The following is a 15,090-nucleotide window of genomic DNA, read 5'->3' on the forward strand; positions in this document are numbered from 1 at the left end:
CGGCTAGCTGAAGTAGCCAGAGTCGCGGAATGTGACTTATCCTGGTTCTCCTCCTTTTTGGAAAGCCGATCACAAATAGTGAAATTGGGACCTTTCATTTCTGAAAAACGCACGGTGTCATGAAGAGTCCCTCAGTGATCCCCTCTGTCGCCGGTGCTGTTCAATATCTATCTCCGCCCCCTCTTTAAAATCATCAGTAGCCAAAAGCTACTTTATCACTCATATGCAGATGACACACAATTGTACTTTCGCATCTGCAACAAAAAGGATCATCATCTCGGTCTAGAGAAATGCCTCTCTTTGATAGAAAACTGTATGACAAAGAGTTATCTTAAACTCAACGGTTCAAAAACAGAACTTCTCCTGTTTCACGCCAATCGAAAGAATCAACTTGCAACAACTTGGATACCCCCGCCCATTCTGGGCAAAATCATCACCCCTAGCACCAAAGTCAAAAGTCTCGGAGTCATCTTCGACACCTTCAAGACAATGGACGCACAAATAGGGTCAGTAGTCAGCGGATTGCACCATCTGCTGCGCCTACTACGCAGACTTATTCTATTTATTCCTAAAGAAGACATATCAGTGGTGGTGGGAACAATTGTTAACTCCAGACTTGACTATGCAAATGCCCTTTACCTCGGATTCCCAAAGTACCAAATCACTCGTCTGCAAGTCGTTTGTTTTTTTATCTTTTTTGTAATGTTAAAATTTGTTTGATGATCTGAATCATTTAAAGTGGTAAAGGTTAATTTCTATTTTTTTTTTAAATAACAAACATGTAATACTTACCTCCACTGTGCAGTTCGTTTTGCACAGAGTGGCCCCGATCCTCCTCTTCTGGGGGCCCACGGCGGCTCTCTTGGCTCCTCCCCGCAATAGCTAACGCACTCTGGGAAGCTCTCTCCAGAGGGGGTTACGTTGCGGGCACCCTCCCGTCTTATACATTGGCGTTCATAGACACAGAGTGTATGACTCAGTCCCGCCCCCCCGGTGGCCAATCATTGTATTTGATTGACAGTAGCGGGAGCCGATGGCTGCGCTGCTATCAATCTATCCAATCAACGCCGAGACTCTGTGGAGAAGAGGACACCGGGGACAAGCCGAACAGGTAAAAGGACTCAGGTAGGTAAAACTGGGGGGGGGGGCTGTCATTGCCAGGTGTTTTTTCACCTTAATGCATAGGATGCATTAAGGTGAAAAACACGAACCTTTACAACCCCCTTAAAGCGGTGGTTCACCCTCCTTAACAACAGTCTAGCATTAAATTCGGCATAGTAGCGCGAGCTACAGTATGCCTGTCTGTATTTTTTTATCCCCGTACTCACAGTGCAATTGTATATTGAAGATTCCGACTCCCGCGGGGAATGGGCGTGCCTATGGAGAGGGAGGATGATTGACGGCCGGCTCTGGCACGTCACGCTCCCCGAAGACAGCCGGAGTAGGTCTCGGCTCTTCACGGCGCCTGCGCACAGGCTATGCGCAGGCGCCGTGAAGAGCCAAGCCTATTTCGGCTATTTCCGGAGAAGCGTGACGTGCCAGGGCCGGCCGTCAATCACCTTCCCTCTCCATAGGAGCGCCCATTCCCCGGAATCTTCAATATACAATTGCACAGTGAGTACGGGGATAAAAAAATACAGACAGGCATACTGTAGCTCGCGCTACTATGCCGAATTTAATGCTAGAGGAAAAAAAAAAAAAAAAAATTTTTATATAGGGTGAACCCCCGCTTTAAGTGTGAAAAAAAAAATCAGGATACTTTTTTACAGCACTGTATGTACTTTTCAGTTACATCTCGATTTACAAAACAGATCTGAGCCATGCTCCAGAGATTCAAACAATGGATAATGACCTCTTGGTAGGTTAATTGGCTACTCTCTTAAATTGGTCCTCCTATGATATTCTAATGAGAGTGCCCAAGATGGCTGCCTCACCAACAGCAGATAAAGCACTTTGAGTCCCCAGGTAGAAATTCAGTATAGAAATAAAAATTTATAAGAATACCCTCAAGAGTCTTTCCAGCTCTAATACCACTGCTAAGTAAATTTGTTTGATTTACCAAAAGCATATAGATTGTTCATTGGTAAGGAAAGTTGCACTTTGCAAGGGAACTGTCCCCAGAGCTTTGTGAATAGGGTGAAGATCTGCTGACTTCTATCATCCAATTATACGCAGGCAAAAATGCTGTTTTTTCCTTAGACGTGTGTAGCACTACCACCGAAGGAGCTGCTGGTTTGTTTAGGGTGGCATGTTACCTCTATTCCTTCGCCGTCTAGGATACTTGATGAGAGCTGAAAGAAAGTTTAATGTCCACACGTTGCGTTTCTTTTTCTCTGCTTTATTTAGCAAACGTGGTAAAAGAACAAACATAGAGGCTGAATAGGTGGAAGGGTATAGGCAGTAGGTTCAGGTGTAGAACTTTAGTCGGAAATACTGGGTGGCCTGGTAGATCACAGCTACGGACCAACATGGTCCCGGAGCCAGGAACGCTTGAACACGCACCCCCGGCCAGGAGGGCCACTCACGGGGGGTGGTGGGACGACAGACCAGGGACGGACGACGACCCAGAACTAGTGATGTCTGTCCTTCAAATACTCTCCCCCAGCATGCACAGCGAGGCGATCAACCCCCACTGATTGGCTGCCGCCGAAAAATACCCAACAAGCCTTGACCTGACTGCTGCCACCCTCGGCCTGGGGTGGAACCAACACCCCAGACAACGATAGTGGTCACTCACAGTACAGCCATGGCTGGAACAGAGGCCCAAATTTGGCAAAACAATACAGTCAGAGGTAGTTAAATCTCTGACTACCCTCTAAATTTAAAGCAGGGCCAGCTAATAAAAGTAGCAGGCCGCTACACGTGATTGGGTATTCTTTCCAAAATTGTATTTCAACACATTCACTAAGCGTCTGGGGAAATTTCCTTGCAATGCACAACTTCTCTTGCAAAGTAAACAGTCTATTTATCGTTCGTAAATCAACCCAATAGACTCCCTAAAGGACAACCAACAGATGTCATCTTGCCCTTCCAAGTTCCGACACTCATCAAACAGATCTGGAAATATTTGCTCCCTTTTCATCCAATAAACGCCTCTCACCTTGATATTCAGAATCTTCATCTTGCTGCTGAGGTCTTCTGGGTTAAAGCATGTATCTTCTCTCCGGAGGAACTCTGGTTTCAGCACGTATCCACACCAACCATTGTCCTGAAATCGGCCTTGGTTCAGATCCATCTTGTGCCCCGGGGTCTGAAAATTCAGTGCCACTGTAGATGAAGAAACATAAAGCTGTTAATTACATTAATATTTAGAATACAATATTCCTATACTTCCCTTTTCCTAATGAACAAAATAAAAAAATATCCCAGAGTTCCAAATTGTAAAACATGTAAGAATCTCCAAAAGCACAGCTGCCCAACCATTCTAATTTTGATCATACTGGGCTGGATTCACGTAGATCGGCGCATTTTTATGGCGACGTAGCGTATCGTATTTACGCTACGCCGCCTTAAGTCAGAGAGGCAAGTGCTGTATTCACAAAGCACTTGCCTCCTAACTTACGGCGGCGTAGCGTAAATGGGGCTGGCGTAAGCGCGCCTAATTCAAATGAGGATGAGGGGGGCGTGTTTTATGTAAATGATTGGTGACCCGACGTGATTGACGTTTTTTACGAACGGCGCATGCGCCGTCCGTGTACATATCCCAGTGTGCATTGCTCCAAAGTACGCCGCAAGGACGTATTGGTTTCGACGTGAACGTAAATTACGTCCAGCCCCATTCACGGACGACTTACGCAAACAACGTAAAATTTTCAAATTTCGATGCGGGAACGACGGCCATACTTAACATTGGCTACGCCATCTAGGGGGCAGCTTTATCTTTACGCCAGCGTACCTATTACGGAAACGGCGTATCTTTACTGCGACGGGCAAGCGTACGTTCGTGAATCGGCGTATCTAGTCATTTATATATTCTACGCCAAAATCAACGGAAGCGCCACCTATCGGCCAGCGGAAAAATTGCACAGGCCGTCGTATCTTAGCTAGGTTTAAGTGTATCTCAGTTTGAGCATACACTTAAACTTACGACGGCTTAGATTCCGAGTTAAGTCGGCGTATCTACTGATACGCCGGCGTAACTCTTTGTGAATCCAGCCCACAATCTTTGTTTTCGGGGCCCTGATGGTTGCTGATTCATAAACTGGGATAGGTTTTTAACTAACGTGAGGGTCTTTGAGCTGATCACTTAGGATTTAGTGCCAGGGTTTATGTAAGTCATACCGATAATGAGAATGTGTACTTACCAAGCTGGCAGCCAGCATTCCACATTTCCTGAGGGCTGTAGTTGGAAGAGCCGGCTCGCAATGCGTCAGGGTAAATACGACTAAGCTGCCGGGTATTGTAGCGAACCAATTGATTTCCTGAAAACCATGAAGAATGTAGTTATAGAGTGCTAATGACACAACGTGCAATTACATCTGTGTCTTCATTTGATCATTTTCACTTAAAGCAGTTCTTTAATTAAATACAACCTCACCAAGCCACTCATCCAACGTGCAACCAAAAAGCTCTCAAAGGTAACTGTATAGCCTCATACACACGATCTGACTTTTCCGTGGATTTTGCTCTGAAGGGGCGTTGGCCGTGAACTTGTTCTGCATACACACGGCAGGACTTAAGGCAACTTTCACCAAATCACGTGATTTTTCAGCTCTTTACCACCACCCTTTGGGCAACTTCTGCTATTGTTGTCTGATCTTTAGCATTGGTTCTGAGCATGCATGTTTGTACTTTGGACTTTAGTCCAATGGACTTGTGTACACAGGCATTTGTTCTCGAAAAGTTTGAGAGCATTCACAGCAAACATTTGTGCGATGAAAAAGCAAAAACAATTGTCCGATGGAGCTTACACACGGTCGGATTGTCCGATCAAACAGGTCCATCGGACATGTGTTGTCAAAAAGTCTGATCGTGTGTATGGGCCTTAACTCTGAAATGCTTTAAACCCTACGTAATTTGCTAATCCAACAATAGCTGATTACATGATTATAAGGCTCAACCAATTTGACATCTGACCTCCCTTATGCAGAAGGTATATGACCAGATACTTAGGCATGATGGGATCCTAAAACAAATTTATGCTGCATTTCAAGGCTACTGGTCCACAGACATTTGGTAGGATAGGAAAAACGTAATGAGATATCTGCTCTAATGGTACTGGTGACCTGAATTACATCTACTGAAATAGCGACTTTGTACGCAACGATAACCATAGCTATCAGCCTGTGGTCTTACGACTGAGGTAACTTTAAGTCAAACAGTCTAAGTGCTGGTTCACACTACCGCGACTTGGGATCTGACTTGTGTCGCCCCAAGTCGCGCGACATGAGAAATTACATTAAAGTGAATAAGAGCCGTCTTAATGTACACTACTGAAGTCGCTCCGACTTCAGAAAAGCTTCCTGTACTATTTTAAGGCGACTTCTAGGCGGATTAGTGTCTTAGCTGAAGCAACATTACAGGAAGAGAAAATAGTTTGCTCAGGCAAACCCTTCCCTCCCACAGAGCTGATTATTGTTTGATTGGCCACTGGCAAAGTTGCCTGTCCTGGAGGCGAATTGAAGTTGCCTCAAAGTTGCCTTAAGTTGCCTCACAAAGTCGTGCCGACTTTAATGTCGCTGTAGTGTGAACCGGCACTTAGAAGAACCGTTCCACAAACATTCCTTAATTGAATGTCACAACAAAATCTTTCTTTGGAGATAAAACAGAAATCGTAATGATGGACAGTAATCCTTGATTACCAAAAATATTTCAGAGTGTAGAGCCATTAAAACAATGGAATAATGCCCTATGGTTGGTGTCAGTGGAAGGAATAATGCCCTATGGTTGGTGTCAGTGGAAGGAATAATGCCCTATGGTTGGTGTCAGTGGGAGGAAAGTTGCTCTACTGTTGGGTGTGTCAGGAATGGTGTCTCACTGTTGGTATCAATGAGAGGAATAGTTGTAGTGATATAAATGTATAGTGCAGTCCGGTTAGATAATTGATATTTAGGTATTAGTATGTAGACTATAAGTTAAGTCCCGCAGCAATACCCCAGGCTCTCCAGAGAGTGCATTTATTTGATTTCCAATACAGAACAAGAACTAGGTAGTCTTGCATAAGATTAACACATCAAAGGGTCTTCAGCTGTCCCTTTGATATGTTAGAATTCAGCTGGCTTGGACAGTTCAACTGAATTCCTGGTCAATATGGTAATGCAATACAATATATTGTGCCATACATACCTACACATTATATTAATATTACAACAATAGTGCCTCTCATCAGTGGGAGGAACAGTCCCTCAAGGGCTGGATAAAGGCAAGTGAAGAGCTGCATCCGGCCCACAGTTTGAAGACCATTGGTTTCGACATATTTCTACGTGTTTCTCAGGCTGCGCAACTAGAGGGAGTGTGTTGGTTGCACATGGATTCTTGTTAACCAGGTTCTATACTTACCAGACTCCTTCATCAGTCGGCGCACTTTGTCCTCGCTGAACGAGCTCATCTCACACACACTGCCCGGCTGATCCCGATACTCCACACTCTGGCAGTATATTACCAAGTCAGAAAGTTCCTGAGCCGTGTCCTGTATAGAGGGGAGGCAACATTTATCTTACTTACATCTCATCAATGAAACCCGCTAATTGCTGGATACAGCTTCAAACATACATTCACAATAAACTGGATTACAATTATTTTTTAACTGTCTGAAATGTTTTAAGGGCAAATATTTATGCCAAAGGATGGCCAGATAGACAACGAATGGAAACGATATCCTCATGAAAGAACTATCTTCCAGTCTGAAACATATAGGCTTAAATTCCAAGATTCCTAGTTGCTATTTTAAAAGGGAACCTGTCTCCCTAGTGCTGTTTTTTTTTACATGGCACCTCCTTGCCATGTCCACCTGTATGCCCTGGTCTTCTGAGTGTCAGTCCCCATACACACCATAGAATCTATCCGCAGATAAATCCCATCAAATGGGTTTCTGCGGATAGATTCTATGGTGTGTACACTCCGTCGGATATGTATCCGCAGATAAATCTCCCCTGGGATGGATTTCCAGCAGATGGATATTTGCTGACATGCTCAACAAATCCATCTGCTGGAATCCATTCCAACGGATGGATCCGCTCGTCTGTACAGACTTACCGGATCCATCCGTCCAAAGGGATTCCCCGCAAGCGTCGTAATGATTTGACGCATGCGTGGAATTCCTTATATGACAGCGTCGCGCCCGTCGCCGCGTCATAATAGCGGCGACGGCGCGACACGTCATCGGCAGAGGATTTCAGCGGGGATTTCAATGCGATGGTGTGTACACGCCATCGCATAGAAATCTTCTGAAATCCTCGAGAGGATTTATCCGCGGATACGGTCCGCTGGACCGTATCTGCGGATAAATCCTCTCGTGTGTATGGGGCCTTACTTGAAAGCCTTGATTAAAACAGAGTATGCAGGAGCCAATCCCATTGGCCACTGTTGCTGTGCAGGCTTACTGTTAATTAACTCACTGCATTTCTATTGTTTTTTAAGCTTGTGGGTTGGCCAAGGACTAAAGTTATGTACAGTTAGGATAGAGTTATTGCCCCATACACACGATCAGATTTTCTGTCTGAAAAACCTTGGATGTTTTTTGTCGACGGAATTTCGCTCAAGCTTGGCTTGCATACACACGGTCATACAAAAGTTATCTGAACTTTTGACCGTCAGGAACGCGTGCCGTACAACACTACGACGAGCCGAGAAAATTAAGTTCATTACTTCTGAGCATGCGTCAAATTGAGTGAATTGAGAATATGAGTGTTGTATAATCACAGCAATAGGTATCTCAAATACTTGGAGTCCAATCCTCTCAAGCCAAAGCTCACATATAAGGGAAAAGATGAACAATGGCACATAGCAAAATTCTGTTTGATTTTTTAATGTTAAAATGCCAAAAGATTGAAAATGCACTTACAATCTTTACATTTAAAACAGGCAATACATCACATTAGTGGCTCATCACGGTCTCAGATCATGGGCTATCAGGACGGCGTCCACCGCTTCCCTCAGTTTGTAAACTCCAACACACTAGCATACGCCAGTGACGATCGGCGTGATGACGTCACTTGATCGACAGTCGCTCTATCCAACCCAGACGCGTTTCGTCATTTGCTTGACATTATCTGTGGGCCTCAGATGATGTCAAGCAAATGACGAAACGTGTCTGGGTTCGATAGAGCGACCATCTGTACATTATAGCTACATAATGAAGATCTGGCCTGTCTTCTTTGAATGCTGAGGCTGGTAGTAAATTCACCCATAGTCCGACATATACCAAACATCACCATATTGTCTCCACTCACCATCCGAGCCTTTCCTTCTTCATCCTCTGCTAATCTACGCTCACTCAGCTTCTTGCCTTTCACCAAGATCTTCCCCTTCATTGCCTACAGGAAATAAGATACAGTAATATAGTAGATGGTAAAACACACATCATGTTTACCCCAGATTTAAATAGTGTATAAAATAGTGCAGCGCAAATAAAATCTAAGACAATATAATAATAATTTAAATATTGAAGAAAGTCCATATAGTGCACAAGTGAAAAATCCAAATAGTGCTCCAATGTAAAGTGATTGAGTGCAGTAAATCAGAAATTCTGTGATCCACAGGTAAAGAATCCTCCACCGATTAACTAAATAGATAGTTGGCCTCTCACCTCAGCCATTCGACCATGGCTAGGTCACAAAGCGTTTTACACCTCCCAGGTGTGAGCAAGAAACCTTTAAATCCCAATAGGCAGGCAGCTACCAGCAACTCAGCTCAGCCAATATCCAGGTCAGCAGGAGGGTATATGTGAATGAGAGAGGAAACAGACTAGTGCTCTCTGTCTGATAGAACTAGATATTTATTGAAAAACAGGTAACAACTTACAATTAGTGGCACTCAAAGCCGAGTGTGAAGCATCAATAGCGTGTATCAGAGCTGCAGGCTTCCGATTCTATGATCTGTTCACACACCAGCATGTGAGACGGCGAGCGCGGGTGACGTCACGTAGCTCCTCCCCCTTTCGTACGTTACGTCCCAATAGGCGGGACTTCATCAGCATAGGGTGGGGAGATCAACGTGTGCGTCCCGCTGCGTGTTATATAGTATGCTGTTGCCTCGGCAACCTAGCACAACAAATAAAGACCTGCCAACAGCGCCATCTTGTGTCTATATAATAGAAGACGGTCAAACTTAACAGATTGCCAAGCAGACTGAAAACAACTCTATGCTCAACATAAAGTGGAAAGATGGGGGCAGATACGATATTCTTAAAAAATTAATACTAATTAATAAATATAATCAGATTTAAGTGACATCAGCCACGGTCGCCTTCTCACTAACAAACAAATATTATGAATGACACCAAGGACATTCATTTACTGCATAACATAGCAAAATTTGCCATATCATGCAGCACGGAACAGATTACCAATAAAAGATAATATCTCAATCCGTCGATACCAGCATATTAAAACAGTATAATATACAGTATATAAATAGAATTAAATTAAAATTCATATAAAATTCATATGTAATCCATACAGAATCATATATAAAAACAAAGCTTCTATCATATATAAAAAAATTATTTCATAAATGATTCATATAAAATTCATGTAACATTCCCCAATACACAATCAAGATACAAAATTACTTAAAAATATTAAAATAGAATTATAATTTTAAAAAATTATTAAAAGATTACTTAGCGATTGGAAATAAAACAATTAAGATCAAACTCCACGTTAAGGCCGGCCGGGGAGGAAACTTTAGTTTCATATATCCAGAATGATTCTCGTCGGCTAAGTTGCCGGATATAGTGTCCCCCTCTCCAATGCTTAGCAACTTTCTCGATGCCCCAAAATTTGAGACCTTTAGGGTCCCTATTGTGGCATTCTCTAAAGTGCTTTGATACACTGTGGTTTCGAATACCCCGTCGTATATTGCTAACATGTTCTCCCACTCTCACGTGTAACTCACGAGAGGTGCGCCCTACATATTGCAACCCGCATTGGCATTCGAGCATATACACCACACCTACAGTCGAGCACGTGATCAAATCTTTAATAGGATATTCTGTCCCAGTGACAGTAGCAACAAAGGACTTGCGCTTTTTGATATTAGATTTAGCATGTTTGCAAGTTGCACATCTGCCACACGCGTAAAAGCCTGACAAGAAATTAAAGAGTTTTGGCCGAGGGATAACTGGCGGGTCTATCACTCCTGGGGCCAGGCGATCTCTAAGACAGGGGGCCTTCTTGTACACAAAAGCAGGACGCTCAGGGAGAACAGGGCCAAGTACCATATCTCCCTTTAATACAGGCCAATGTTTGGCCACTATTTTCTCAAACTTTTTGTGTTGTATGTTGTAATCCAATAGCATTTTATAGTTGGCTACTTCTGAATCAACATCAGGCGGTCTATCTTTTATGATCAAACTCCTGTCAGTATTTCTAACTTTTTCTATTTCCTCCTTGATCACAGGCATAGAGTAGCCTTTTGCCACAAATCTAGCAGCCAATTCCTGAGATTGCACTGTGAAATCAGATTCTAATGTGCAATTCCTATGCAGCCTAACAAACTGGCCTCGAGGAATATTGCACAACCACAATCGATGGTGGCAACTGGTTAATGGGATATATCCATTTCTATCTACAGTTTTGAAATGATTTCTGGTGACTAATCTGGACCCAGATTTGAATATTTCAAGATCCAGGAAGGTCACCTGTTCACAAGAGACCGTCCACGTTAAGACAATCCCCTGATCATTGGAATTGAGTTTGTTCATAAACAACTCCAATGCAGGCAGGTCTCCCTCCCAAATCATCACCAAATCGTCAATATACCTGCGATAGCAGAGTAATTGTGGTGGCATGTCCAGGAAGACCACGTCTCGCTCCCAGCGGGCCATAAACAAATTGGCCACACTGGGAGCGAAACGGGCTCCCATCGCAACACCGCACCGCTGGAGAAAAAACTCCTTGTTAAACCAAAAGTAATTACTCTCCAAGCAAAATCTCAAACTGTCCAAAAGAAAACATACATGCTCTGGCTTTAGGTCAGCAGCCTCCAGAGCCCATGCAACTGATGCCAAAGCAGCATCATGACCAATTATTGTATACAAAGATCCCACATCTGCGGTCACCAGTATAGTATTAGCTGTACATGGGATAGAGTTCAAAATTTGAATAATCTGCTTGGTATCCCGCAAGTAGGCGGGGACTTTACACACTAATGGCTGTAAAAAAACGTCCAGGTACTGCCCCAGCCGCGATGTAACGGAATCGATTCCATTTACTATCGGACGTCCCGGAGGTCTTTCTGCATCTTTGTGCAATTTGGGCAGAAAATATATTATCGGGGTCCGACAGTGGTAGGGATCTAGATATGCAGCCTCCTTTTTGTTAAGGACACCTGATTCCTTGCCCTCTTCTATTAACACATGGAGTTTATTTTTAAGCGTAACCATTGGGTCACCCCTAAGAGGTGAGCTCTGATACACGCTATTGATGCTTCACACTCGGCTTTGAGTGCCACTAATTGTAAGTTGTTACCTGTTTTTCAATAAATATCTAGTTCTATCAGACAGAGAGCACTAGTCTGTTTCCTCTCTCATTCACATATACCCTCCTGCTGACCTGGATATTGGCTGAGCTGAGTTGCTGGTAGCTGCCTGCCTATTGGGATTTAAAGGTTTCTTGCTCACACCTGGGAGGTGTAAAACGCTTTGTGACCTAGCCATGGTCGAATGGCTGAGGTGAGAGGCCAACTATCTATTTAGTTAATCGGTGGAGGATTCTTTACCTGTGGATCACAGAATTTCTGATTTACTGCACTCAATCACTTTACATTGGAGCACTATTTGGATTTTTCACTTGTGCACTATATGGACTTTCTTCAATATTTAAATTATTATTATATTGTCTTAGATTTTATTTGCGCTGCACTATTTTATACACTATTTGACTCTGGGACTTTTTATTTGAATTTATCCTGAGTGCTGGCTTGCAATCTTTTGTTTTTTGTGTTTATTATTCCAGCGCTGAATTTTTCTTTATATTACCCCAGATTTATACATGGAATAATAATAACGTGACCACAAAATGGATCTCTATCTCTCAAGCATCAGTGCCCCAAAGTCAGACTGATGAACCCAAAAGTGATATTCGAGTTTAGCTATAGCGTGGTAGGCTGAGTGGTTGGTTGGATACTTATATTTCTTGGAGACTCCACCTATAAGATCTTCCCACCATAGTTTCTTGGTATGTTCCTGACCACCAGGCACTCCCTTCTCTCCAGTCACCCCTTGTCTCTACCCCCTACCCACCTGTCACTTTTCTACAGCCCCTACCCACGCTCAGTACTACCTACCAGGGCCGCCATCAGGGGGTACAGGCAGTACACCTGTAAGGGGCCGGAGGTCCCCAGGGCCCCGGATGGTAATCCCCCCTTTTTTTATTTATTTTTTATAAGAAAAATATATATTTTTTTAATATATATATATATTTTTTTTAAAGGGCCCAGAGGTCCCCAGGAGCCCGGAGGTCCCCAGGGCCCCAGATGACAACCCCCCCCCCCCCTTTTTTTATAAAAAAATATATTTTTTTATATATTTTTTTTCATTTCTTTTATATATATATATATATATATATATATATATATATATATATATATATATATATATATATATATATATATACATATACACATATATATATATATATATACATATATCTTTTTTTTATTAAAGGGCCCAGAGGTCCCCAGAGCCCCAGATGGCAACCCCCCTTTTTATATATATATATATATATATATATATATATATATATATATATTTCTATCTCTCTCTCTATATATATATATATATATATATTTTTTTTTTATTATTAAAGGGCTCAGAGGGGCCCAGATGTGTGGCAACACCCCTTTTTTATATCAAAAAATTTCATTTTTTTAATATTTTTTTTTCTTTCTTTTTTTTATATATGTATTTTTTTTATTAAAGGGCCCAGAGGTCCCCAGGACCCCGGATGGCAACTCCCATTTTTTTATTTATTTTTTATAAATTTCATTTTTTTATTTTTTTTTTATTAAAGGACCCAGGGGTTTCTTTTTATTATTGCATACACACGGTCACAGAAATGTTGTCGGAAATTGAGAACGTCAAGAACGCGGTGACGTACAACACTACGATGAGCCGAGAAAAATTCAATGATTTCGAACATGTGTCGAATTGTTTTCGAGCATGTGTAGAATTTTTGTGCGTTGAATTGTGTACACACAATCGGAAATTCCAACAACAACTTTTGTTGTCGGAAAATTTGAGAACCAGCTCTCAAATTTTTGTTGTCGGAAACTCCGACAGCAAATGTCCGATGGAGCCTACACACGGTCGGATTTTCCGACAACAAGCTCACATCGAATATTTGTTATCGGAAATTCCGTCCGTGTGTACGCGGCATTAGAGTTTTGGGTGTTCCTAACCTCCTTGAGGTGTTCCTACTCTTCATGTTGCAGTCTGCATCATATAAAATAAATTCAAGCTCCAACAGGGTAACAGAGCCGGTTTAATGGACATGGCATTCAGGACACATGTGCCAACTTGTACCGCCATTTGATATTTAATTTAAAACCATTTTCAACATTAAATAAAAAAGTGATAGCCAGCGCCCCCTATGGCTTGAAATGGGCCCCAATAAAAAAAAAGGTATAATTGTTTTTATTTTTATTTCATATAGCGCTGTCAATTTTCACAGCACTTTACACATATATTATACATTCACATCAGTCCCTGCCCTCAAGCAGCTTACAACCTATGTTCCCCAACTCACATTCATACATACACATACTAGGGACAAATTAGACGTATAGGCCCAGATTCACGTAGGAGATACGACGGCGTATCTCCAGATACGCCGTCGTATCTCTGAGTCTGAGGCGTCGTATCTTGGCGCCTGATTCAAAGAATCATATACGCCAGAATTTGTCTAAGATACGACCAGCATAAGTCGCCTACGCCGTCGTATCTTAACTGCATATTTACGCTGGCCGCTAGGGGCGTGTACGCTGATTTACGCCTAGAATATGTAAATCAGCTAGATACGCCAATTCACGAACGTACGCCCGGCCGTCGCAGTACAGATACGCCGTTTACGTTAGGCTTTTTCCGGCGTAAAGTTACCCCTGCTATATGAGGCGCAGCCAATGTTAAGTATGGACGTCGGGCCAGCGTCGAATTTTCCGTCGATTACGTTGTTTGCGTAAGTCCTTCGCGAATAGGGCTGTGCATCATTTACGTTCACGTCGAAAGCATTGTCTTTTTGCGGGTTAATTTGGAGCATGCGCACTGGGATACTTTCACGGACGGCGCATGCGCCGTTCGTAAAAAGCATCATTTACGCGGGGTCACAATAAATTAACATAAAACACGCCCACATGTTTCACATTTGAATTAGGCGGGCTTACGCCGGCCTATTTACGCTACGCCGCCGCAACTTTGCTTTGTGAATACTGCACTTGCCTGTCAAAGTTGCGGAGGTGTAGCGTAAATAGGATACGTTACGCCCGCTCACAAATACGCACTCCCTACGTGAATCTGGGCCATAATGGTTCTTTTTGATCATAGATTTTCAATAATGTTCATTGTAGACTTATTTGTTTTATGACTACATAATAACACAATCAAAATCGTTTTTTTCATGCTTTACATGAAGTCCCACACATTGTAAGTGCCAATGTAAGGACCCTGATTGGCCACCATGACACTGATGACCATACCACCATTGCTATGTGTTTTGTTTCTCACCTCGGGGGATGGGAGCTGTGAAGGGTCCAAATCACCTAATGGTTGGGTTAGTAATGTGTCCCCGAGGATGGTACGAAGATGATGAGCCATCGTCATTTGCTGCTCCAGCCCACAGTGATTCTCAATGGACAAAATGACTGGATATGGGGAATACTGGAAGACAGAATAGAGATATTAGTGTAATGTTAGTCACCCTGTCCTGCAGTTTG

The 15,090-nt window shown here is 42.8% G+C and overlaps 1 protein-coding gene across 1 annotated transcript in view; it reads right to left on the reverse strand.

The window, feature by feature from the left end:
• The window catches only part of PLCD3 (phospholipase C delta 3), a 99,453-nt gene that overhangs the window by 8,940 nt on the left and 75,423 nt on the right, over positions 1-15,090 (reverse strand). The window contains exons 8-12 of the mRNA XM_040331618.1: positions 14,882-15,034; positions 8,391-8,474; positions 6,499-6,628; positions 4,305-4,421; positions 3,101-3,267 (exon numbers count right to left, since the gene is read on the reverse strand). Of these exons, the coding sequence (XP_040187552.1) occupies positions 3,101-3,267; positions 4,305-4,421; positions 6,499-6,628; positions 8,391-8,474; positions 14,882-15,034 (651 nt within the window). The remainder of the gene's footprint in view (positions 1-3,100; positions 3,268-4,304; positions 4,422-6,498; positions 6,629-8,390; positions 8,475-14,881; positions 15,035-15,090) is intronic.

Source organism: Rana temporaria, chromosome 12 (assembly GCF_905171775.1).
Source record: "Rana temporaria chromosome 12, aRanTem1.1, whole genome shotgun sequence".
NCBI lineage: Eukaryota > Metazoa > Chordata > Amphibia > Anura > Ranidae > Rana > Rana temporaria.